We start from the raw sequence: 25,228 nt of genomic DNA on the forward strand, positions 1-25,228 counted from the left end.
CTCCTTGTCCAAATATGTGCCTAATTTGTCAGTATTAATAGCTGCTCTCCAACAGTCCAGCAGCAGCTCTTCTGCTGCTTTCCCCATGGTGCCAGCAGCCCCTCAGTCTACTACTACGCCTGTCCTTCCTGTGCCCCAGTAACTCAGGTCTGAGGGCTCCTACAAAGCCACTTTCTCCCACATTCAAACTCTTTTTGCTCCTCTGTGCTTGGAGCAGAGTTCCAGAAAGTTGCAGTAGGCAAGGGCTGGATACAGCTACAGAGCCTGTGCACCCCTCCTGTCCCTGACCCATCCCAACCTCCTCCCCACGTGCCACATGGCTCCCGTGGCCCCTCCACCAGCTCCCTGCAGCCCCCCCGGCCTGGAGCCCACCCTGCAGCTGGGAATGTGCCAGAAGCATTTACAAGTGTTATTAAAGTGCGGGTTATTTTTGGAGGAGCTGGGATCTGAAGGGATTGCATTTTTTTGCCTGTGAAATACAGTTTGTTCAGAGCAGAAAGATGAAGCAGGATGGTGGGCTGCTTGTGCACCCAGTGTCACCTTGAAATGTCACCCTGCACCTAGTTGTACACATGCCAGGTGTCCCTGTGGGTGCCAGGGACAAGCAGCACCAGGGTGCAAGGCAGCAGGGAGGTGTGTGCCAGGGAGCCTGCATGGATCTGGGGCTCTCCCACCCCATAGTGATGCAGGAGATGGATGGAGCAGTCAGAGGCTCTGCTTGTTTGTCTCCCAGGGGATTTTCCCCATGTGGGCAATGCCAGTCCCTGGTGTTTCCAAGCACAATCACAGCCTGAGAATGGCGCCAGAACTTCAGTACCAACTCATGGGTGCTCCCAAGTGCTATGCTGGATTCTGATGTGCCCCCAAGCCAGTCCAGCAAGTAGGGTTCCTCAGGCCCCAGGATGCAGTGACAGAGTATGGCATGTCCCTAGGACAGTTACAGAGACAGCTCTGACTGGAGCAGAGACAGGACTCAAGCCCTGGGGGTGGATGGCTGCTGGTGTCCCTGGGGCACAGTAACAGCGCAGTGACAGCCCATGCAGTGAGAGACCACAGAGAGTCCAGCAAGACCTGCACCACTGGGGAAATGACACCAGAAATGCCCCTGCTGCAGTGCTCCTGGATGTCTCGACACTGGGTTGTCCCTCTCACAGTGCCCCAGGGTGTCCTTCATCCAGTGCCCCCGTGGTACCCCTAGCACAGTGCTCTGGTGTTCCCTGCTAGCACTGTCCCTGCGGTGTCCCTTGTCCGGTGCCTCCGGGGTACCCCTGAGGCATTGCCAGGGATGTTCCTTGCCTGGTGCCATTGGGGTACCCCTAGTGCACTGCCCCAGGGGTGTCCTTCGCCCGCTGCCCTCGTGGGAGCCCGGCGCAGGGGCTCTGGCGATGGCTCGTCAGGGGGGCTGCCCCCCCGCCAGACTTGGTGAGGGGGCCAGCGGCGAGCCTGTCCCTAAAAGGTACTGACGGGCGGCGGGGGAGGTGCCGGGGCGGCCCCCGCCCGGCGCGTCTCCTCCCCTGCTCTTAGGCAGCTCGGCGGGGTGGGAGGCTCAGTGCCGGTGCTCCAGCTGCCCCCGGTACTCCCGCCGCCTCCGGTGCTTCGCACTCCACTGCTGTCGACCCAAGCCTCGCCGCTGTCCCACCGCCACCATGGAGGCCATCAAGAAGAAGATGCAGATGCTGAAATTGGACAAGGAGAATGCCATCGATCGCGCCGAGCAAGCAGAGGCCGACAAAAAGCAGGCAGAGGACCGCTGCAAGCAGGTGGGTGTGCCATGGACTCCCCCGGCATTGCCCAGGGTCCCCTGCCTTAAGCGTCTTGAGCTCTCGGGACCTTGTCCTGATGAGTGTTCAGACTGGAGACCCTTCCTTGTCGCTGTATAGGGGGATAGGGGTAGGGATAAGGTGACGGTCTGTGCAACAAGAATCAAACGCAGAACATACAGAAGGCCAAAAGGCCCCGTTTATTCCACCACACAGCTCATATATTGTGTGTGTTGTTAGTGTGGCTGCCTGCGATTTGCTATCAAACTTGTCTCAAGATTCTTATGGGTTAGTGATAGAATTGCTATAGTTACTTGTTAAGCTAGTCCAGGTGGGCTCCTATCTTACCTTGAGGTTTCTCGTTCTCACTCAGTCCGTCCAGGGAGTTACCAGATTCTCACAGCAGCACAGTGATGTTTTCTCACCAGATCTCGCAGATACATCACAGTCCCCCACACTTCCTCTTGGGTGTCCAGACAGGGGACCCTCTAGCCATTGGGTGTCCAGCCCTGAGGACTACATCCCAGCTGTGTCAAGCCCCAGAACCCTGTCCCACTGGGTGTTCAGCCCCAGGGACCCCATTCCACTAGGTGTCCAGCCTGAAGTCCAAGGACCCAGTCCTACTTGATGTTCAGACTGAGGACCCCATCCCAATGTCCAGTCTGTGACCACCTGTCCTGGTGGGTGGCCAGTCTGTGGATCCTCTATCCTAGAGGTGTCCAGACCGTGGAGCCCTGTCCTAGTGGCCAACAGCCCTGGGGACCTTGTCATGATGGATGCAGATCTCAAGTTTAGGGGTGTCCTGTCTTTGAGACCTCACCTCATTGGGTACATGAGGACCTCAACCCACTGTGTACCCAACCCCGGGCAACTCACCCAGCTGGCTGCCTCTCCCCAGTGACCAGCAGTCCAGCCTGTTGCCCCTGACCACTCTCACTGGTCCCCCCAGATATGCCTTAACTCAGCAGGACACTTCCCTGTCCCTTTTCCAAGGAGACTTTCGGGGACAGCCAGTCCCACCTCAGCCACACAGAGACAGGGACCATCTTGGTGCCCCCTAGAGCTGTGTTTCAAAGTTGGGACCTCTCCAGTCTGCTATATAGGGATGGAACCCACCACCCTGTTACCCCTACCGGGCTCAGGATGCTGTGGGCTGCTCCCTCCCTGAGGACCAAGGGCTCCACATGAGCATGCTGACCCAAAGTTGACACAGGGACCCTGGGTGTCCCCAGGAGGAGGATGGCTGTCCCCCTCACCCTTGCCATCCTCCCCTGATCTCTCCTTTCTGTCCCCCAGCTGGAGGAGGAACAGCAGGGCCTGCAGAAGAAACTGAAAGGCACTGAGGATGAAGTGGAGAAGTACTCCGAGTCTGTCAAGGAGGCCCAGGAGAAGCTGGAGCAGGCGGAGAAGAAAGCTACAGACGTATGTAGACACACCAGCAACTCCTCCCCTGCACAGGCGCCGGTCCTCGGGGGGGTGAAGGAAGAGGGGGGCCTTATATGGCAAATGTCCGTGGGGAAGACTGTCAGGATCCCATTCCTTCAATGCTGGCACTGAAGTGGGCGTAGATGCAGGGCATGGACTTGGATGGATTCTGCCTGGGGTGCAGGGAACAGCCCAGCCACAGTGGGCAGTGCTCAGGTCACTGGTCTACCTGATGCTTTGTGAGCAGCCACCTGCCCAGCTGCCCAAAGCTAATGGGCATAAGCGTCCTGAGCTTTGCTACTGGTTCCCAGTCATGCACCTCCACAATGCTTGTAGGAAAACCCTGTGGCACTTGATAAACCCTGGCAGGAGAATGAAAAATAGAGAAACAGAAAATGGTCTTGCCTGTGGCCAGCTGCTGAGTGCTGGCTGCAAGGAAGGATGCTCAGGTTGCATCGAGGGGACTCAGACATTTTGGAAACCAATGTGCCACCCTGTACCCTGGGAAGGACAAAGCTAGAAAGAGTTTTATTTAGTGCCATGACTGATGTTTCTCCTGGGAAATGTATCCTGATGGAAAGATGTTAGGAAGGTGTTGAAATTGGCTTGTGTCTGGCCAGGATGAAGGGTGGAACAGCTGTGTGCGGCCACCGAGCCACTCGGGAGCAGGGTATAACCACCTGTGCTGTCACACAGGGTATTTGACACCCTATAAATAAATCCTTCTTTTGATAGCCAGTCCTTCTTTGATGAAAACCAACCCTGGAAATTGGAGGAGAAGCTAAAGGGGAGCTGGCTGGAGCACAGCCAACAGGGCATGGCCAGGCTTTTTAGGATTGAGAACAAAAAATTCAATCCCAGATGGTTTATGGAGCTAAATAAGGGAGAAGTGTCAAATCTCTGAGGCAGCTGCCAAGGACAAGGGTGAGCAGGCAAGGACGAGCAGTGGCAGCACAAGCCCCTGGCATGGCCTGGAGCCTGTGGAAGCAGCCAAGGGACTTCCCAGCCTTGTTTTCTGACCCTGCAAGACTGTCCCTGTTTAGTTAGACACTGAACCAAGTAGTTAAAATACTGGAAATCCTCTTGAAGCGCACATCCATCCTGGTGTGGGGCAGGTCTGTCAAGCTGGACAGGGTAGCTGCTCTGTGTAGTGGGATTTGCACTAGTCTGACTGGATTGGTGCTGGTGTGGGGCAGGCTGGGAGTGGATTGGATTTCCCCAGTGTGGGGCTCAGAGGAAGGGGCAAACAGGTATCACTGGGCAGAGGTCAGGTATGGGGTGCAGAGTGGTTTGCTGCTGGCAGTGGGCTATGCAATGCCAACCTGTTCAGGGAGGGTGTGTTGCCGTGCTTTTGGTCCACAGTGACTTGATATGTCTGCAGGCTTCAGCATGGAGAGTCACATCCCAGCAGATACCGTGGATAGGAGCCACTAGCCCCTCCATGGAAGGGCTGGAGCAGGAGGCAGAGTGTAGGAGCAGCATCAGGGAGGGCAGGCTGGCTGCAGTGGGTGCTGTGGGCAGGGCTGGGAGCCCGCCACCAGAACAGCTGCCCCAGATCTGTGATGAAGTCTGGACAGCCTGCACCATGTACGAGGCTCTGGGAATTACCCGGACTCCACACCAGAGACCTGAATGCGATGACAGCACTAAGTGGCAGTGCTGGTGTCACATCCTCCTCGGGGTGAGGCACAGCGTAGCTCCTAGATTCAGCAGTGGAAGCACAGGGTAGAACACAACACCCATCCGCCTGCCTTTCATGTCCCTCTTCATACCAGGACTGTATGTTCCTGTAAGTATGGAGCAGCCCCATCCCTCAGCCAGGTCAGGGCCCATCACAGTGATCCAGGCTGGCTGCTGCTCTCAGCAAAAACGTCAACAAATGCCTTAAAAGAATAAATGTGCCTCTGCTCTGGCACTGTCTTGCCTCTGGCGCCAGATGGCTGTGCATGAATCCTACAAGAACCACACTAAAGGGTGCAAAGGGACCCCCTGGGCACTTGGAGGGCTGCCAGATGGGGGCAGTCTGTGGAGTGCCTGAACACTGACTGTCAGCGCCACATGGCTGGCACCTCCTTCCCAGCAGCTCCGTGAGGCCGCCACAGCCCCACGACCTCTTGTGCCCAGGAAGGACAGCCTGTGATGCCCATGGCAGGACGTGAACAGGGGCTGCTGGGCTTGGGACAATGGGTTTAGCCAGAGCGGTCCTCTCCAGCCTCCCACGTCCCTAGTCAGTGGCCCATCTCCAGCCACCCCAGCGGGGACACAGGGAAACTGTGCTGTTCCCAGGCCATGATCCCAAAACCTTCACCCAAGTTCCCGCCCCAGTTGCTCTCCCTGGCCAAGACTTTGCTCTTATTTGGAGATTCCCTGAGACAGTGGGAGGGAACAGGGCTCTGCTGGGAAGTGACTGCGTCCTTGGGTGGAGCCAGAGAGGAGGCACCCAGCCTGGCTGCCCAGGGACCAGTGTGGCTGCGCCCCAACCTTTCTCCCAACATGCCCCTTTCCTGCTTGCAGCCCACTCACTCCTGCTCCACTGCTGTTGAGGACCTACATTTCTGCTCTAGGCCCAATGTGCTGGCTTGGGAGCACTCTTGGCATCCAGACATCAGTATGGGAGTGGGACTGGACTGGCCGGCACTGAGGCCAGGGCCATGTGCTCCCAGGGGACCCACAGCACTGCCTCTTCCATCATCATTTGGCAGGGGGACACAGAGACACAGGACACTGCTGGAAGTGTGACCAGGTCCCCACCAGGACCCCTGGCCCTGGAGCTGAAGACAGCTGGCAGGGTCACCCCAGGAACTGGCATGTCTGAAGGAAGGTGTGAAGTGCAGCTGGGGCTGCCCAGGAGCTGTCAGAGCTCCTTAAAGGAGGATTGAATGCCATCAGCACCAGCGTCTCCTGATGGATCAAGGCATGTGCCTTGGCCAGAATACAGAGCTGGAAGCTGGGGTACTGGTCTACCCAACAGAGTAGAGCCCCAAGGGCAACTGATGGGTGCAGGGGACTCAATGGGACTTAGGGGTCTCTGTGGGGCTGGCTGCCAGCCAGATCCTCCTTTGCAGGAATGGATGCTGAGGGGCTGAGTGAGATGGCCTCTGGGGAGCTGACTGGACCCTAGGAGGATGACCATCTGCTCCGTGCTTCTCATTGACTTACATATGGCCACCATGGAAAAACTACATGACACCCCACAGCTCTGCAGCAAGGGTGTGAGGAAGATCTTAGGGAGCACCCACGAGTATACTGCTTCTGTGCCCACGGGAACTCACTGGGCAGATTCCAGATTTTGGAATCCCCAGACCCACCGGGCCCTTTTTCTCCCTGGGCTCCTCTTGATTGCTCCTGAGGATTTCAGTGGAACTGTGCACCTGTGCCTGGGCTGTGTCTCATATCTTGGGGGGCACCATGTGCCCTTCCAGCAGGTACTTGTGTATCTGCCTAGAGGCATCATGCACCCTGTCTAGGATAGGGAGGACAGTGTGCACTGCCCAGAAGCCGCTTGGCATCTTGCCTTAAAGGGGCATTCGGGACAGTGACCTCCTGCCTGGGGTCGAACTTGCGTCGTGCCTGGGGGAAGTCTAAAACCCTACGTGTGGTGGAGCGAATCATGCATCCCTCCCCCACTCGCGGGGAGTGTACCCTTCCGAGGGTGGACATCGTACAACTTGCCCAGCTGGGGGTCTGTGTGCGCTGTCCGGAGGGGCGGCGGCGCAGGTCGGTCGGTGGCAGCAGGAGGAGCAGGAGGAGGAGGAGCAGGAAGGGATGGAGGCAGGGCGGGCGGCGGGAGCGGCTGCTGCCTGTGCGTTTCCTGCCCGAGCCAGGCGGATTCCACAAAGGGCTCTGGCGGCGCAGCCTCACCGCTGGTAACCCCTCGCCATGGTCAGCATCAACTCCATCGACGCCGTCAAGAAGAAGATTCAGGGCCTGCAGCAGGTGGCCGACGAAGCAGAGGACCGCGCGGAAACCCTGTACCGGGAGGCCGGTGCCGAGCGGCAGGCCCGGGAGCGGGTAAGGGCCGCCGGGGCGCGGCTGGGGGCTGTGCCCCGGCAGCTCCCCGGGATGTTCCACCGGCTCCGGCCCAGCCGCCGGCATCCCTCACCGCGGGCTCGGCTCCGCTGCCCGGGCTCGGTGGCTGGGTTGGCTGCACCGGAGCGGAACGCCGGCTGGGCTTGGGCAGGCTGCCACCAGGTGCCGCGGCGCAGGGGGGCTTCGGGCAGCAATGCTGCCTGCGGGCTGCCTCCTCCAGCTGCTTCCTCCATGCGTTCTGCGAGGGATGCTCTGCGGCGAGGCTGCCTAGGGTTTCCCCGGCTGGCGGGGCATTAGGGAGCAGAAGGCGTCTAGCTGTGCCTTGGTTCTGCCTGAGGTCGGGCAGATTCTGGGAAAGGATCCCCTTTCTCTGAGGCCAGCGGCGTGCACAGCTGAAAATCCCACGGCCAGGCTCTTGTCTGGCATCCTGCAGGGTCTGAGATCTGGACCACAGCAGTCGCTGAGTCTTCAGCTCTCCAGTGTGACCCTTCGTGGGGACAACCCACCCCTTCACGCTGCCACATACCAGAATTTCCACTCTGGCAGTGGGATGGCATTTCCAAACGGCAGCCTTTTCCTGGTTTGTTTTTGGGTTTTGGGTTTGGTTTTGTTGGTTTGTCGGGTTTTTTTTCAGTTGCTGTTGGGAGTGTTTGGTTGGGTTTTTTTCTTTCTTTTTCCTGTGTCCACTCCTTTAACATCCTCACAATATCAGGAGTGGCAGAGCTGGGTGCGGTACCCGAGTTGTTGTCACTCAGGCTGTTGTGCAGAGGAAATGGCCCCTTCCTTCAGTCACAGATCAGGTTGCCAGGCTGCCAAGCTGCCAGAGAGCTCATATTGCCAAGCGTCCATCCGGGCAGCTCTGACCTGCTTCGGGGATGATTCCTGGGAAAAGAGCTCCCGGCAAGATGAGGCTGATGCAGCAGGCAGAGCATCGGCATGTGGGGACCAGCCTCAACTGCCCCTTATGCAGTCTGGCAAGGTACAAGCCAGTGAGCTCTCGGGGTGGAGGTGGCTGTTGTGTCAGCCATGGGACTAGCCACACTCCTAGCACAATGCTGGGCTGCCTCACTTGGGAAGATGCTGGCTGCACCCTTCCCCACCCTGCCAACTCGCTATAGGGGGACCACAGGTGCTCAGCAGGGCTGTGCAGGCTGTGAAGGAGCACCTCCCAGTCCCCCTGCTTGTCCAGTGTCCTCCAGAGCATTCCCAGCACTGGAGCATGAAGCTGGATGGGGCCAGACGCTGCAGCCAGTCAAGCATGCTCCAGCCTGTGAATAAACAGGAAACATTATCCCCCTGGATTGGTGCACATTCCCTGTGTCCTGGTGCATGGGACTGCTCTCCACAGTGAGGCCTCACTACCACCTATCCCTTTGCACCCGGGGTTTGTCTTCCCACAACCCTCCCAATGCAGAGCAGGCCTGAGAGCTGCTGAGACAGTGCTTCCTGGCAATGGCAGTGGAGATGGATTTCCTTACCAAAGGGAAAGTGTGCAAGGCCAGGTGTCAAGAGGCTGGAGAGGGACCAGGGCCACTGATCCCAGCTGGCCCCAGATCCTAGCCATGGCTCCCAATGTGGGTTCAGGAAGCCTGGCTGGGGGTTCCAGCAGGACAGGCACTTGGCTTGCTCCGCTGCCTCCATAAACAGGAAATCTACAAGTGGCTGTGATCTCCTTTTTGGGAGCAGATCTGCACAGGGCATTCCTCCTCCTTCACTCTCTGCTCTGCAAACCCCAAATACCATCCCCATGACAACAAGGCCACTAACTCAGTGAAAGCACCTAGTCCTATGGGGCTGGGGCCACAGGTGTGAACATACAGTGGAGAGATGCATATACTGGGCTGGGGGTTTCATGGCTGGGAGGAGCCAGTGTCAAACAGGGCATGGAGAAATGGATAGGAATGGAGAAAACCCTGTTGTCCCTATAGACAGGTGAGGGAATGCATGATCAGGCATCCTCTTCCAGTAAGTACTGGCTTGTCACACAGTGCTATGGGAGGCTGTTCTGGGTAGTGAGTGCAGAAGTAACCACTGAAAATGCTTTGTGAAACATATATATGTATGAGACATGGAGTGATCAAGGCATTTCTGCTCCCCTAGGCTGAGGCTGAAGTGGCTTCTCTGAACCGCCGTATCCAGCTGGTAGAGGAGGAGCTGGACCGAGCCCAGGAGCGCCTGGCCACCGCCCTGCAGAAGCTGGAGGAGGCTGAGAAGGCAGCTGATGAGAGCGAGAGGTGTGATGGGAAGGCAACAGTGAAGGTGGCAACATGTCACCATTGATTGCAGGCAGCCCCCTTGGTTTTGTAGCGGGGTTTCTCTGAAATGAGCTTATGGAGTTTGGGGCTGTGTTCCTGCAGACTCTGAAGGGACAGAGCAGCACTACAACACAGAGAATCCCTCAGATACAGGCGTTCTTAAAAGGGCTTTGAAATTTCCAAGGCAGCCTTAAAATCCTGAAAAACATTTCATCTGGTGTTCATATAAATATCAGGCCGTAACCAAAGCCAGAGGGTGTTGAACTAGGGCAGCCTCCTTGGCCCATGGGCGGATCAACAGTCCAGGTGTGCAGATCCACGCTGAGTAAGCAAGGTCATTTTTTGAGAATGAACCAGCATCATCCAGAAAAAAAAAAAAATCCTGCAAAATGTGTTGGCCCAGCCTCCTGGCAAGCAGATTTTCCAGGCAGGAGCCATGCTGGCAAGGGCACCAAGCTTGTATGGGAGGGAGTGCCTAGACATGTCTCCGTGTTCCTCGCTGTTACACGAGCTCTTCCCTGCATTGGCAAAGACTAGTTTGAGTAACAACATGTGAGTGAGAAAGCAGTCTGCGGGAGCCCCTGCTGCAGGGGTTTGTGGGCATTTGGTGACCCCCTGCTTGTGAGTATTGCCCCTCAATGCAAAAAGGCATGGGAACACAGGAGTGTTCTGCCATTTCCTGAAGGTTGCTGGACTGCCAGGTTGCAGCTGGATCCTCCTGGGGTGCAGGTATTTTCTCCCATAAATGATGGGTTGAGGGCCTGCCTGGTTGAAACTCTGGGTCCAGCTTCGCTGCTGTAATTGTACTTGGGGTACTGCTGGTGTGACACTGTGGGGTGGCCAGTGAGTGCTGGAATCCCCAGGCAATGTTGCGTATCTCTGGAGCTGGAGGATGGTGGGGATAGCATACAATGGGCAGGCAGGAGGTGCAGGTGCCACCTTGACACATGGCAGTAATTTCTGGCTTGGGCTTTCCTCAGAGGCATGAAGGTCATTGAAAACAGAGCCATGAAAGATGAGGAGAAAATGGAGCTCCAGGAAATGCAGCTGAAGGAAGCGAAGCACATAGCAGAGGAGGCTGACCGCAAATATGAGGAGGTCTGTGTCCCCTTCCCCCAGTCCTGACCCCCTGGCACCACTTGAGCTGTGTCCCCAAGTTGTGGCAAGTGCAGGGCAAATGCATGCCTCTTGCTGCTGTCAACAGGTTGCCCGCAAGCTGGTTGTCCTTGAGGGAGAGCTGGAGCGCTCGGAGGAGAGGGCAGAGGTGGCAGAGAGGTGAGCAGGGTTCCCAGTGGGCAGCACATGGGTGTTCCATGTAGCCCTTACCCCAGGTCCCTGGCAGCCACGGCTGTCTGAATGGCAGTGGGGATGTCCCTCCCAAGGAGTGGTAGGATCCACCATCAGGGTGGTCCTTGGGCTTTCGGGCTGGGGGCAGGGGGATGCTGGCCCACCAGCAGCACATCCTTGACCCTGTTCTCTGCTGTCCCCTGCCTGGGTTGCCCCTCTTCCATCCCAGCCGAGTGAGACAGTTGGAAGAAGAGCTGCGGACCATGGACCAGAGTCTCAAATCCCTCATTGCCTCAGAAGAAGAGGTACTGGGGCACAGGGTGACACGCAGCAGCCCCTCTTCTCTGTCGCTGTCTCTCAAATAGTGCGAGCCACCTCCCTCCTCTCTGCACTGCTGCCTCCACCATCAACTTCCCCTTGTGGGTGCAGGCTGGGCACGCTCCTCCATCCCTCCATGCCTGCTTTCCTTCTCAGGGAGCCAGTGGGAGCCTGGTCAGCAGTGATGCACAGCAGTGTGCAAAGAAGCACAAGAAATGGATGAACAGATGCGTCCTGGCAGCTCGCGCTCACAGTGGCTCTGCTCCTCCACCTGCACTGTTTCCTTCTCTCTCAACTTGTTTTCTCTCTTTCTTTCCTTCTTCCCCGTGGCTGCTCTTTCTGCTCCCCACTCTCTCCTGCCCCTCGGCCCTGCTCCCCCTCCTGCTGGCCCCTGCTTGGGATGTAGTAAATGTGGTGACCTAGAGGAAGAGCTGAAAATTGTCACCAACAACTTGAAGTCCCTGGAGGCCCAGGCTGATAAGGTAGGATCCAGTGGGGTTGCTAGGGCTGGGCAGAGTGCATGGGATCTGAGGGCGCTGGGGTCTCCTGCTGGGGTCAAGAACAGCCAAACATTTCCCCTTGGACTTATGGATACCCGTCTCTCTTTCTGCAGTATTCCACCAAGGAGGACAAGTATGAGGAGGAAATTAAGCTTCTTGGGGAAAAACTGAAGGAGGTAAGGGGTGCAGTGCCAGCATCACACTGGTGCAGGCCAAAGTTTGCCATCCTGTGTGGGTTTGTGTGTGTCTTCTCACTGTTGCCAAATTGCAGCCCTGCATCCCGGTGAGTGCCTGGGTCCAGTATGCTCCCCTATCAGCATGCTGTGGTTTAGAGTAGGGAGGGTACAATGCAGTCCTTGTCCCTTACCTTTTCCTGTGGAGGGTTCATGGAGAAGGGTATCAGAGATGCAGATGGGACACATCTGGAGTGTGGTGCAACCTACACTGTCCTCATTGCACCCCACAGCTCACCCTCTCCCCATTGTGCTCCTGCAGGCAGAGACCAGGGCGGAGTTTGCAGAGAGGTCTGTGGCGAAGCTGGAGAAAACCATTGATGATCTAGAAGGTAAAATGTCCCTGCCAGCCCTGTGTCCCTCTTTCCTGGGGAGCACTGGCCACAACATGCCCTTGGTGCAGCCAGACAGTGCGTGGCCAGGACAAGGGGATGGGCAGGGGTCCCGGGAGTGGGGACACTGGATGCCGTGGTGTCTGGTGTGGGAATGCAGAGCTGCTGGGCTCTGGGCTCTGCCCTTGGATGGGGTATAGGATCACATCCACGCAGCCTATGCCTGCACGCTCCCCCTGCTCACAGCCACTTTCTCTCTCTCTGCCACCTGTCCCCCACCCTGCTCCACCATCTGCCCCCCACCTGCCCTCCCTGCCCCCCGCCTGCAGATGAAGTGTATGCACAGAAGATGAAGTACAAAGCCATCAGTGAGGAGCTGGACAATGCACTTAATGACATCACCTCCCTCTGAGCTCCCTGCGAGGCACCAGCACTGCACTCCCTCGCCTCTTTCTCCCTCCATTCCCCACCTGCTCCCCCACTCCTCAGCCTGGCTGCTTGCCTAACTGGCCATCTCACCGCTCTCCCTGCCCAGTCTGTTTGCCTTTGCCCTTTCTAACCTGTGACCTTCTATTGGCTCCTTTGGGACAAAAGCCAGCCTGGGGTGTTCCTGCAATACCCCTCTTTGTGGGGATAAAAGGTCTAGGTGCTATAGGGTGTTTGTCAAGGCAGGAAAGCAGACCCTGGAGCCCACATGCAGACAGTGCCTATCCAGTTGCAGATCTGTGCCCTAGCATTGCCAAGTGGGTTCCAAGACTGTGCCCAGGAGCCCTTCACTCCAGCAGCTTCCTCTTTGGCTCCCCAGCAGCAGAAGCACTGGTGGCCATACAGCTGCAGGGCTCAGTGGCCACCTGCCCCCTACATCCATTCTGCAAACGTTTTCAGTGCTGCTTTCTGGACTCAGGGTAGGGAGGACCTGCATGGGGAAAGTAGCACCTCCATTGCCAAAGCTTAGGGCCAGGGATGGAAGGTTTGGTCCAGCTGCACAGGCTGCCTTTTCCCAAGCAGGCAGGTAGGTAGGCAGCCCCCAGACTCCCATTCCCTCACCCTTGCCTTCCTTCTGTCCTTTGCACATTGCTCTTCAGTTTGCATTTCATGACTTTTATGTTCTGTCCCTCCAAGTTACTGAATTTATCTCAATAAAGCGTTTTCTTTCCTTGTTTTCTCTTTTTTTTTTCCTTTTTTGTCTTCATGCCGCTCTGTCTCTCATCTGATGCCTGTCTCATCTGGGTGCTGGCAGTGGGGTGGTAGGTGGTCACAGGCAGCTCACAGCTGCAGGACCCCCAGGATGGCTGTGGCTGAGTGCCAAGTGGCTCCTGATCTGCCAGGATGAGTGATACAGGGTCCCTTGTGCCTCAGCCCCCAGCTCTCACAAAGAGCTTTCGTTATGTCATGCCATCTTCTCCATGATTCCTTTGGCCTGAAACAGCAGGATTAGACCTGGTCCTGTCCATTTCCTGTCCCTACTCCCAGACATTACCTGCAAGCAGCAGTCTCAGCCCAGGCATCTCTCCTGCATCACCCTTCCTCAGTGAAAGGGCTGAACTTACCTTCTAGTAGCACGCCTTAAATGGAGCTCTGATCCTCCTCCTCCCTCAGAACTCTGTCCTGTCCCAGAACCTAGTTCCCAAATTCATGGACCCACAGTCCCAACCCTGCCTCAGGACCAGCTGTCTCCTCCAGCTCATCTCTGCTGCTGGCTGGGTGGTTATGGGATTTCCAGTGAGGGCTTGGGGGAACATGTCTCTTTTCACTAATTCACCTTTCTCTCTTTCTTCCCTCTGCTGCACTGATGTCTCCGTTTTCTCCAGAGCGCTCCAGGCGGGAGGCCGAGAAAACCCGCATTCTCACTAACGAGCTGCGGGTCATTCTTACCGAGCTTAACAACTGAGCTGCCCAAAGCTCCTGGCCCTAGCCCCGCCCCCCTGCCCCACTTTGACCAGGGTGACTAAGGGGTGGGAGCCCCTGTCTGCTTCCTGCCAGGGCTAGATGGGGTGTGGAGCCTTTGCTTATCCCCCTTCAGGTAACCACCCTGCCTGGATGGGACAGGGAGCCCCTCTGGAGCTGATTGTAGGGTCCCTGCAGGGTCCTGGGAGGGCTGGGATAGGCGGTGAGGATCCAACAACACCCACTGATCCAAACTTGGGGTAGGAGACTGGGAAGAGCCCAGCAGAGGGTGCTGGGAGATGGGGCTGGGAGGGCAGAACTCATGTTCCATCCCTGTCTCTGGAGCAAAGGAGAATGGCATTTGGAAGTGAGCGCTGGAAGAAGCTGCTTTGGCAGCAGACTGTCTGGCAGAGCTTGTCCCTGCAGCCTCATTATCTCTGCTCCGTCTCTCTGGTGTCATTTCTGACCACTCTCCTGGGCTGCTATCTCTCTCCTTTTCTTAATGGAGCACTGCTGGGTCATGCAGCAGGCACTGACTCTCCTCTTTTGCTGGCCAAGGGTTTGTACATGTGCCCACAGTCTGCCAGTGGTGATACCCAAGGGCAAGACATGCTGGTGGCTGGTCAATGAATGGTACTTGCCAGCAGTATCTGCATTGTGGAAGGCCTGGCCATGGGCAACAGGGCACCATAAAGGATGGAGATGCTGAAGAGTGGCATGAGGACCACCTACTCCAGTGACTGTCTTGGCTGCCCTAGCAGGTTTTTGGAGCAGCTGGGCCCATCCCTGCCAGTGAAGGGGCTGCTTGTGTAGACTCTGCTCTGCAGGGATGCCCAGCTCAGCTGGAGGATGTTGCCATACTGAAACGTCCATCTGTGTGCATGTGTTTGTGCTTGGTGTGGTGTGCCTGGGTCTGGCTGCCCCTGGGTACACTTGGGCTGTGTCTGTGTGTGTGGATGGGTGTCCTTGTATTCACAGAGAGTCTGGCCAGTGCCAAAGAGGAGAATGTGGGCATCCACCAGGTCCTGGATCAGACCTTGTTGGAGCTGAACAACCTCTGAGCTGCCCGGGGGAGCAGAGTTCCTCTTCCCTACCCCACATGTGCACCCCACTGGCATGCTCAGGACATCATCAGCTGAATTGCATCTTGGCCAAATCCACACATCCATTGAGAAGGGAAGCCCTGCCAGCCTTACACTATGGCTCAGGGGCATCTTGTCTGTGCACAGCCTGACTGCCTCTGTCCTGTCTTCATGTCCAAATATTAAAGCAGTTTGACAAGATGGATGTGTGCATTTGGTTCTTGCAGGTAGGCACAGGCACTGGGAGACACTGTGGAGTTTCCACGCCCAGTTCGTGTGGGTTTGATTTCAGGGTGCTTATGGCCAGCAAGAGGATATCCTCTGCGGCTCTGGCAGGCTGGGAGTGATAATACAGATGGTTTGGGCTGCATGCCCATGTCTCCATCATTTTCCTGGGATGCACAGGAAACCTCCACATCTAGAAACTCAATTCAAACTGTCCATCTTCTTAAAGTGGCAACCAGTATGGTCGTCAGTGCGTCCTCTTCCAGAGCCAGCATGTTACATGTATGGCACTTGGGGAAGCCATGAGGTCTGTGACCTGGACATGGAGTCTGCTTCATGGTTCATGGCACCATCTGAGTGTCATATAAGGCATATAAGCCTGTGATCATGCATGCACACATTAGTTGTCAGGGTCTACTCCAGGTCTGGGATTAGCTGCTTATCCTGTGTACTAGTTGCATTTTGTATTGCCAGTCATTGAATGCCTTGCCTGAGGGACAGCTGTATAAGCTAGCAAATACTAATGCAGCAGGCAACCATTTCCCAAAGTGTTCAGGAAGTTTCCACCTGGCTTTCTGTATTTTCTCCAACACAAAGAGAAAAGCAGCAGGATGTGTCTCATCACTGTCACCGAAATGGACTGTATTTCCTGGGGATGCCCAGAGTCATGCTCTACCCCCACCTGCAGCTCCAGGGTCCTCCATGATTTGCATCAAACCCTGTTGTCGTACACTGCCCAGCGGATATCATTCTAAAAGCACAGCCTCCTGCTGCCAGGAAACACAGTTCAGAGTGACCCCTTGTCAAACTGGGCCATCACCCCAGTGAGCAGCCAGCAGGGATAGCTTTCGTTATCTGTGTTCCTTTATTTCCTGCTCCTCTCGGCTCAGGAAAGGAGGGTGGTGAGATTGCATCTCTTTCCTGCCCAGGTGCTGCCGGCCTCCTGCCCCCGCCCGGCCCAGCACCTCCAGTTTGTGGCTGCAAGACCTTCTCCTAGAGGAAAAAAGGGCTCTCCCTGCATGAGGTGCTTATTTTCTCGTTGTCCTCCAAGGGTGTGCAACCCACCACGGGCTGCAGAAATCCCCAGCTGTCCTGTCCTGCAGGGGGGGCCCTGCACAAGAGCTAGAGTGCCTCCTTGGGTCCACCTTGCTTTTCTGCAGCACATCTGCGGAGCCATTCCCTTGTTTGGTCAAAGCACCTTCCAGGAGGAGCTTCTAAAGATCAACAGTGTAAACCCATCTCTTCTCCCGAAGCCTGTACCCTGCACTGCAAACAAGCCTGACATGTGCTTCTATCAGGGTTCGTCTCCAGGGCCTAGCCTCTGAGTGGCCTTTGACCTTCTGCTGGGACAAAGAGCCCTTTCACACGCAGTGTTATTCCCCATTAGCTGCTGCCACCCCCTCGTTTGGGCCAAACCATTTAACTGTTTACATTCCACTGCAATGGCTTTTTCCCCCTCTGAACTTTCTGGGGTTTGCCGGTGAAATCCCGACTGCTGTTCCGTGGGGATTCTTTACCCCAAAGACATAACCCTATTTCCTATGGTTCAGCAAAAGATTGTGTTTTCTCCACCTTCCCAAACGCCTTCTTCCTTGCACAGCCCTGAATAAAGACACAGACCAGGGGGAACTCTTGGGAGGCCAGGGTGTTCTGAAGCTGCTGGCAAGGAAACTCAACCTGGAGCCACACATTCATCATTCAGTCCCACACTGAGGACCACAGTGCCCATCCCCTCCTCCCTCCCTGCCTCTGCACCTCTTCTGTTGGATTTCAGACTTTGGATTTGTTCATCATGGCCTGACAGTCTGAAGATCTTCCTGAACTGCTTCCATCCCTGGTGTGGACTGCCACCCTCATTGTTAAACCACCCCATTAACCTCTGACTTCTGCTCTCATTGTCTCATCACTCTGGTGCCTCATCCCATCTGAGTCCTTGTTCAGTACTACTGAACTATGTGCTGGAGGACATTGCAGAGCCATTTTGATGAGACATACAGAGCTGTGCAGAGCTGGACACAAAGCACCACCACCATCAGTTTCTCCCTATATTTACAGACCAAGACATTTCTGTGAGGGTGGGAAGAGCTGTGCTGTTGAGCTGTGTGGGTTTTGCAGGGTTCTGGGTGATTTCAGAATCAGGTCAGGTGGTGTAGGTCAGGCTGCCTAAAGCACAAAGTTGCCCATCTCCAAATCAGTATGAACTGATTTGTTGATCCCAGCAGAGGACAAGATAGCTGGAAGAAAATGTGAATGGCAGTAACACACAGCACTGATCTGTGGGTTCTGGCTGATGTCCAGCTGAACACGAGCCAGCAATGTGCCCAGTTGGAAAGGAGGCCAACAGTATTGTAGCCTGTATCAGCAGTAGTGTGGCCAGCAGGAGTAGGGAAGAGATTGTGGCCCCGTCCTTGGCACTGCTGAGGCTGCACCTCAAATACTGTGTTCAGTTTTGAACCACTCCAGGAAGGACACTGAGGTGTGGAGTGTCTCCAGAGACGGCATCAAAGCTGGTGAAGGAGAACAGGTCTTCAGGTCCTTCTCTGCTGGGCAGCTTTCCAGCCACTTTTCCATAAGCCTGTAGTGTTGCATGGGGTTGTTGCAACCCAAGTGCAGGACCCAGCACTTGGCCTCGTTGAACCTGTAAGGAAAATTGGCCAGAGGTTCATGTTCACAATGGAGACACAGGAGTCCTGTAAAACTTTATTCAAAAAAAAGGGAGGCTCCAGAGGCAGATCCCTGTGGGATCTCTCAAACTGCTGGAAGATGACACAGCTTTCTTTTTATCCTGTGTTCCTGGACACAAATGTCTCTCTCCCTTTCCCCAATGGCTGAGGTACTTGGAATACACAGTCTTCCCAATCCGCCTACTACATATCCCCCTTTACATGCACACTCCCATCCTGCACCGTACAGTGTATGTTCTTTTAAATTAGGTTCCTCACTTCTCTGGGAGAAGTTAATAATCAGTAGCCTATTAAGCCTGCACTCTGTCCTAAAAGCACAGAAATCACAGAAACATTCAGGTTGGAAAAGACCCTCAGGATCACCAAGTCCAACCAATAACCCTACTCTACAAGGTTCACCCCTAAACCATATCCCCAAGCACCACATCCAAATGACCCTTAAACACGTCCAGAGATAGTGCCTCAACCACTTCTCTCAGCAGCCCATTCCAATGCCTGACCACTCTTTCCATGAAAATTTTCTTCCTAGTGACCAAACCTACCCAGTCGTAGCTTGAGGCGATTCCCTCTTGTTCTATCACTAATGACCTGTGAGACCAGCACCAGCCTCTCCATCACGTCCTTTCAGGGAGTTAGAATAGAATAGAATAGAATAGAATAGAATAGAATAGAATAGAATAGAATAGAATAGAATAGAATAGAATAGACCAGGTTGGAAGAGACCTTCGAGATCATCGTGTCCAACCTATCATCCGACACCACCTAATCAACTAAACCATACAACCAAGCACCCTGTCAAGCCTCGCCCTGAACACCCCCAGCGACGGCGACCCCACCACCTCCTCAGGCAGCCCATTCCAGTGGGCAATCACTCTCTCTGTGTAAAACTTCCTCCTAACCTCCAGCCTAAACCTCCCCTGACGCAGCCTGAGACTGTGTCCTCTTGTTCTGGTACTGGTTGCCTGGGAGAAGAGACCAACCTCCGCCTCACTACAACCCCCCTTCAGGTAGTTGTAGAGAGCAATAAGGTCACCCTGCTGAGTTGCAGCAATGAGCAATGAGGTCTCCCCTCAGCTTCCTCTTCTCCAAACTGAACAGCCCCAGCTCCTTCAGTCGCTCTCCGTAAGATTTATGAAGTTCAGAAGTTCAGACTGTCTTCAGTGTCTGCTGTCTTTGGGGAGCACCCTGCTGATTTACGGCCAGACCCCTGGCCCGGCACTAGCAGAGGCCCTCTGTGATGAACACAACACAGACAAAGGTGGGCTGCCTGGCTCTTTCTTCGCGATCCCACGCCCCTCCAGCCGCCTCTTCATTTGTAAAGACACCGTCCACCGTAATCCTACCGAACCTCACGGCTGACCTCGGGCCACCGATCCAGCCTGCCCCGGCCCCTCCGCGACCCTCACGCACACCGAGCACCGCGCCGCTGCCGCAGGACCCCACCGCCCCCGCTCCCTCCCGGCGCTGCCCGCGCGCCCCCGCCCCGCCCCGCCCCAGCCCAGCCGCACTGCCTGCCCCTGGCCCCGCCCCCGGCCGCGGCCCCGCCTCGCCGCACGCGCTGCTTCCGCCGGCGGCGCGCGCAGCTGGTGACGTCAGCTGTTCCCGGAAGGGCGGGGAAGGGGAAAGAGGAAGGGAGAAGGGAAGGGGAAAGGAAAGGGAAAGGGGAGAGGGCTGCGGGGCTGGTCCGGTCCGAGCCTCTGGGTCCCGTCCACGCTCTCGTGCTGCGGGCCCCGCCGCCATGACGCTCGCCGTCTTCTTCGGGTGCACCTTCATCGCCTTCGGGCCGGCTTTCGGCCTCTTCCTCTTCACCATTGCCCGGGACCCGCTCCGCATCATCATCCTTATCGCCGGGTCAGTCCCGCACCGGCACTGGTGCCGCCGCGGATCCTGGGGTGGGCGTGATGGGGCCACTGGTAGTGGTATCGGTGCTGGTGTACCCGTGCCGGAGCTGGCACCGGTATCGGCGTGCCAGGGGCGTCGCTATTAGTGGCGGTGCTAGTACCAGTACGGCTGTAACAGGGGCACTGGTACCAGTGCTGGTGCTGTCACCAGTATGGGCATGGCAGTGGGGTTAGTGTCAGTGCCGGTACGGGTACGGATATGGCTAGAATAGGGGCACAGGTGCTGTACAAGTACTGGTAGCAATGGATGCAATGGGCTGTTGGTGCCGGTACCAGTGTGGGCATTACAGGAGCGCTGGTATCACTGTGGGTGTGACAGGGATATGGCTGGTACTGGAAGAGGTGCAACGCAGGGACCAGTGCCAGGGCTACTGGGCATACAACACAGGCACCGGTACCCATGCTGTGTTGTGGGCACAATGAGGGTACGACTATCACTACTTAACTATACTGTGCCATTGCTTGTATGACAGGGCCCACCAGTCTTGTTTCCCTTGCTGGTGCAGTTCTGGGCACATTAAGGAAACCACTATGCAGTGTTTGGTGTTCATGGTGCTTATACCGTTGTGAGGCTGAGAGGGGCACCAGTATCCATACTTGTACTGGACCCATTGCAGGCATAGCAGAAGCATAAGTGCTTGTAATCAATACCATTGTGGGCATGACAGGGGTGTGAGCTGGTACTGGTGTGGACAGAATGAGGGCACTGTTCTGGTTCTGATTATCAGCAGAGTGCAGACGGAGCATCAGTGCCAGTACAGGCACCACCTGCCCCATAATAGTGCTGGTACTGTTAGAGTGGGCACGGCTAGGACTCAGCTGCCAGTGCCAGAACCAACACAGAAGGGTGTAGGCATAGTGCTGATGGGCATAGCCCCTGCACCAGTGCCAGCAGGTGCTTTCTGTCTCTTATGCAGGGCTTTCTTCTGGCTAGTGTCACTGCTGCTTTCCTCCCTCATCTGGTTTATTGCTGTTAAAGCCAGCGACCCCCAGGATGAACCATTGCAGAAGGGGCTCTTGATATTTGGGGTGATGTTCTCTGTGCTGCTGCAGGAGGCTTTTCGCTTCCTCTACTACAAGCTCCTCAGGTAAGGGCGTCTCCCACCCTGCTCCAATGCTGCTGGATGATCCTCTCATTCTCCCAGCCACAGCAGTTCCCTGATTTTGGCTGAGAGCTCCTGGGCTGGTTGGGATGCCAAGTGTGGCACCAAGCCATCGTGATCCTTGCCAGGAGCCTATGGTATCTGTGTCAGCATGTTGACCTCAAGTGGGTTTCAGGTGGTGGAGCAGAGCAGCCCTAATGTCTGGAGGACCCAGGGCTGAGGTAGTTAGCAGTGTCTCCCTGAATCTGGGACAAGTGGGTTTGGGCTGCTGCAGGGCCTGTCACATCCTTGCTGCCCAGGCAACTAGCAGCAGCAGTGTTCCTACAGCTTGAGGAGACTCCAGGCACCAGGAAGTGCCCTTGCTTTGCTGGGGTGGGGACAGAGAAGGATAAGGGATCTGCCCTCATCTCCTGGCAAGTCTCGTTCCTTTCTCGGGGACTGTTTTGTGTGAGCAGGGGCAGCCTGAAGACAGCTTTGGGACTCTCTGGGTTGGCATATTACTGCCAGCACCATGCGTGGTGCCCTGGCCAGCCCAGGGCAAAGTCTCAATGCAGCCTCAGCAGCTCCTGGCCTGCCTGGCACTGCAAGCTGGCTTGTGCTGCCTGCTGGGTGTGCACACACTGCACCCTGTCCTATGTTTAGATGGGCAAATGGATGCTGTGCTGGAGCTGGGCAGGCAGCCAAAGGGGGCGATGCTGGAGTCAGCATCCCCCATACCTCCCAGACTTCCCAGCTGGCTGGGCACTGCTGTGGGGTTGAGGGAAGGCTGAGTGCACACAGAATAGAGGCTTGCTCTGCTGCCTGTGGCACGGCACTGCCAGAGACTGGCAGGCAGAGGGTAGCAGAGCTCCACTGAGCAGCAGACACAAACCAGCCTGTTTCTCTTGTCCTGCAGATCTCCAGTTGCATGTGCTGCTGTCCTTCCCGGGCTGAGGAGACATCTGGTGTTGTCCTCACCTGCCAATCTCCTAGCTGATAAAAATTAGGAAGCCCACCTCTCCCAGTTTCTCTCCCCAAATAATTTTTCTATCTCTGAACTTTAGTCTGCACTCATTGCATGTTTCCCCCCCCCCCCCCCATCTTCTAAGAGCATAAATGCAGAGATTGGGCACATGCCCCCCCCCCACCTGCACTGGGGCTGCTTTCCATGTGAGGCTGCTGCTTGCTTGCACTGAATGTCTTGCTCTCCATCCTCTGCAGGGCTGGCAGGCAATCACATTCCTCTGTGGAAAATCTCTCTTATGTGGCTTCACATGGTTTTCACGTGCATGGATTGTCCTGTGTTCAGGGTTGTCACATGGATGGTTTCCATGGCTGCAGCTTGGTGATGGAGGAGCTTACCAGGAGGGTGGGATGATACAGAGTGAGATCCTAGTCCCTCCTGCTCCATCCTCTTGCTGTACCATGCCTCAGGAAGTGGGCTGGGCTGTGGCATTCTCTAGCATGTTCTTCCCCTGCAGGAAGGCCATAGAGGGGCTTGTGGCCCTCAGCGAGGACGGCTGCTCCCCCATTTCCATCCAGCAAATGGCATATGGTAAGTTCTGTGCAGAGTAGGGCATCCTGATCACCTGGGCAGGGCTGGCCATACTGGGGCGGGTGGAAAGGGAGTTTTTTTCATGACAGGGGTGGCTGCACAGTATCTGTGGCCCTGGGAGACTCAGGTCCTGATAGTGTCTCTGTCCTGGCAGTGGCTGGTGTGGGCTTTGGGCTCATGAGTGGCGCCTTCTCCATGATCAATCTCCTGGCAGATGCATTGGGGCCTGGCACTGTGGGCATCCATGGGGATTCACAGCTCTACTTCCTGACCTCAGGTGAGCAACCTAAACACTTTGCTCACATCTCTGCCACACCATGGAGGTGGCAGAGCCAGGAACATTGGCTGGCTTCTCCCCTCCATGCTATTGCTTCCATGCTGCACCCTCTACCCACCTGAGCCCTTCACAGTCTCCTGGCCCATTTCTCTGTGCCAAGCTCTTCTTTTTGTCACCTCTGACCCTCCCTGTTCCCTTCCATCATTCCTTACATACTTAACATCTAGCCCAGCACCTCCCAGTCCCACTGCTAGAGTCTGCAGGCCAGGTCAGGGCAGGTGGTGCCTTGGTGACACACCTTTACCACTCCCTGCAGCTTTTATGACCATGGTGCTGATTTTTCTTCACACCTTCTGGGGGATCCTCTTTTTCCATGGCTGTGAGCATCGGCGCTGGTGGGAGATCACAGCGGTTGTTGTCATGCACCTTGCTGTTTCAGGGTCGGTGAGTAGCTTGGAGCAGAGCTCTGTGCTGGGACTTACATTCAGGGGCAACTGTGGTGCATGCTGATGCCTGTACCAGGATGGGAATGGCCTTCACCACTTGCAAAATACTAGTTTTGGGGAACCTGCAGCTGGCCTTTCACAATCAGTCCTGGAGCTAGTGTCTCCTGTCCCACTCTGCTTGATGAGGCAGTGATACTGCCACCCATCCTATATGCCTGTCCCTTCCCTCTTGTCTCCATCTGTCTCTTCAGACATTTTGCAACCCCTTCTACGTGGGCAGCCTGGTGCCCTCCTACCTACTGATGGCTGTTGCTGCTGCCTGGGCTTACTCACTGTCAGGGGGATCTACCCAGAACCTGCGTCGCTTCTTCCTCTGTAAGTCCTGCTTCATAAAGGGGATGTGGGACCTTGTGGGTCTCTCTGGGTACCAGGACTACCACTGGGATGTGGAGGTGGTACCCCTGGGGCTAGAACAAGGGTGTCATCCCCTTGGCTGCCAGACTAGAGGAGAAGCTGAGTTCTGGGGCTGTGGCTGAGTTTTTGTCCCTCGTGGGGGATAGCAGATGGGGTAAAGGAGTCTAGTGAAAAGTGACTCTCTCTCCTCTTGGTTCCTACAGGTCTAAAGAGCGGATCCACACCCCAGCCAGGATCCTGAGGCCTCGTGGGGTGTTTCTGTCCCCAGCCACCCCTTCCCTTCCTTCCATCCTGGTGGCAAGAGCAGTTGTCACCTTCTCTGCAATATCTTTTCTTCTGGACTGGGGGACTCTGGCCAGTCCCGGTGGGGCCAGCACTGGCATCTGGCTGTGGCAGCCAGCCTACCAGTGTGGCTGCAGCTGGCTTGCTCAAACACCCCTTTGGGAGCCCCCAGAGAACAGCTGTTTTGGGGAGCCCAGCCCTGCTGGCCCCATCACAAGCCCAGCCCCAGCCCGTTTTCTGCCTCAGAGGGATGATATCTTGGACTGCCAGAAGCCTGAGCCTGAAGAAAGCCATCGCTTCTCCCCTTCCTCACCCTGAAGATGTCCTGTCACCTGTGCTGGGCAGGGAGGGTCCTGCATCACCTCCTCACCACAGGATGGAGGAAGCAGCTTTGCAAAGTGGTGCCGGGCTCTGGGTTGGGACTGACTGCTGTGATGCTGCTTTCCCTGCCTCTTTGCCCAGCCTCGCTGCACTGGGAGCTGTGGCCTCAGTGCTGGACTACAGTAGCTGCAGTAGGCTGGCATCCTGGTGCAGGGAGGATGGTGCTGGGGCACCTGAAGGGACAAGAGCACACAGGATGAAAGGAGAAGGATGGGGAAAAGAGATGGTACTCAAAGGGCGCAGCAGACATAGAGGCTGGTGAAGGGCTCAGAAGGGGATACAACCCCACAGCTGGTGCCAGCACAGCTTGGGGAGGGGTGTCAGGAGGCCATTCTAGGGGATCATTGCTCTCTCCTGCACTCGGAGAGGGATTTTCAGGTGTGCACCAGCCCTGATGCTGAGCATCTGGCTAAGGGCTGAGAAGGCAGTTTTATCCATAGTGGACTTTTATACCAATAAAAAGAAGTACCACAAGCAAGCAGGGCTGTGTGCAGTCAATAGCAACCCTTCTGGGGAGGGTGCAAGCACCCTACTGCAGTGCTTCCCAGAATGTTAGGGGCACAGGAACACATCCAGGTGGGTCTTGAGTATCTCCAGAGAGGTAAACTCCACATCCCCCCAGGGCAGCCTGTTCCAGTGTTCTGTCACCCTCACACTGAAAACATTTTTCCTCATGTTTCCATGGAACTTCCTATGCCTCCACTTCCACCCATTGCCCCTTGTCTTGTCATGGGGCATTGCCAAGAAGAGCCTGGCTCCATCCTCTTGGAACTCATTCTTTGCATATTTATAAACATTACTGAGGTTTCCCTTAGTCTCCTCTCCTCCAAGCTGAAAAGCCCTGGCTCCCTCAGTCTCTCAGTGTAAGGAAGA

At 56.0% G+C, this 25,228-nt stretch overlaps 2 protein-coding genes across 13 annotated transcripts; both read left to right on the forward strand.

The window, feature by feature from the left end:
* Nucleotides 1-1,539: 1,539 nt before the first annotated feature.
* Nucleotides 1,540-15,302, forward strand: TPM2 (tropomyosin 2). 12 transcript variants are annotated; one of them, XM_054177951.1, is made up of 9 exons: nt 1,540-1,760; nt 3,057-3,182; nt 9,315-9,448; nt 10,450-10,567; nt 10,674-10,744; nt 10,986-11,061; nt 11,688-11,750; nt 12,070-12,139; nt 13,951-15,302. In XM_054177951.1, exons 1-9 carry the CDS (start codon nt 1,647-1,649, stop codon nt 14,028-14,030), a joined length of 852 nt encoding a protein of 283 aa, XP_054033926.1. In that variant the 5' UTR covers nt 1,540-1,646; the 3' UTR covers nt 14,031-15,302. The 12 variants fall into 12 exon arrangements, with proteins under 12 accessions (XP_054033926.1, XP_009896582.2, XP_054033927.1 ...); XM_009898280.2 differs by having other exon boundaries at nt 15,005-15,302; XM_054177952.1 differs by lacking the exon at nt 10,986-11,061 and adding an exon at nt 11,481-11,556.
* Nucleotides 15,303-19,627: 4,325 nt separating this feature from the next.
* Nucleotides 19,628-24,825, forward strand: LOC104298239 (gamma-secretase subunit Aph-1b). Its single transcript, XM_054178829.1, has 7 exons — nt 19,628-19,868; nt 20,836-21,006; nt 22,482-22,555; nt 22,710-22,832; nt 23,149-23,276; nt 23,530-23,653; nt 23,896-24,825. Exons 1-7 carry the CDS (start codon nt 19,756-19,758, stop codon nt 23,931-23,933), a joined length of 771 nt encoding a protein of 256 aa, XP_054034804.1. The 5' UTR covers nt 19,628-19,755; the 3' UTR covers nt 23,934-24,825.
* The last annotated feature ends 403 nt before the right edge of the window (nt 24,826-25,228 follow it).

The sequence above is a fragment of the Dryobates pubescens genome, chromosome Z (genome assembly GCF_014839835.1).
Source record: "Dryobates pubescens isolate bDryPub1 chromosome Z, bDryPub1.pri, whole genome shotgun sequence".
NCBI lineage: Eukaryota > Metazoa > Chordata > Aves > Piciformes > Picidae > Dryobates > Dryobates pubescens.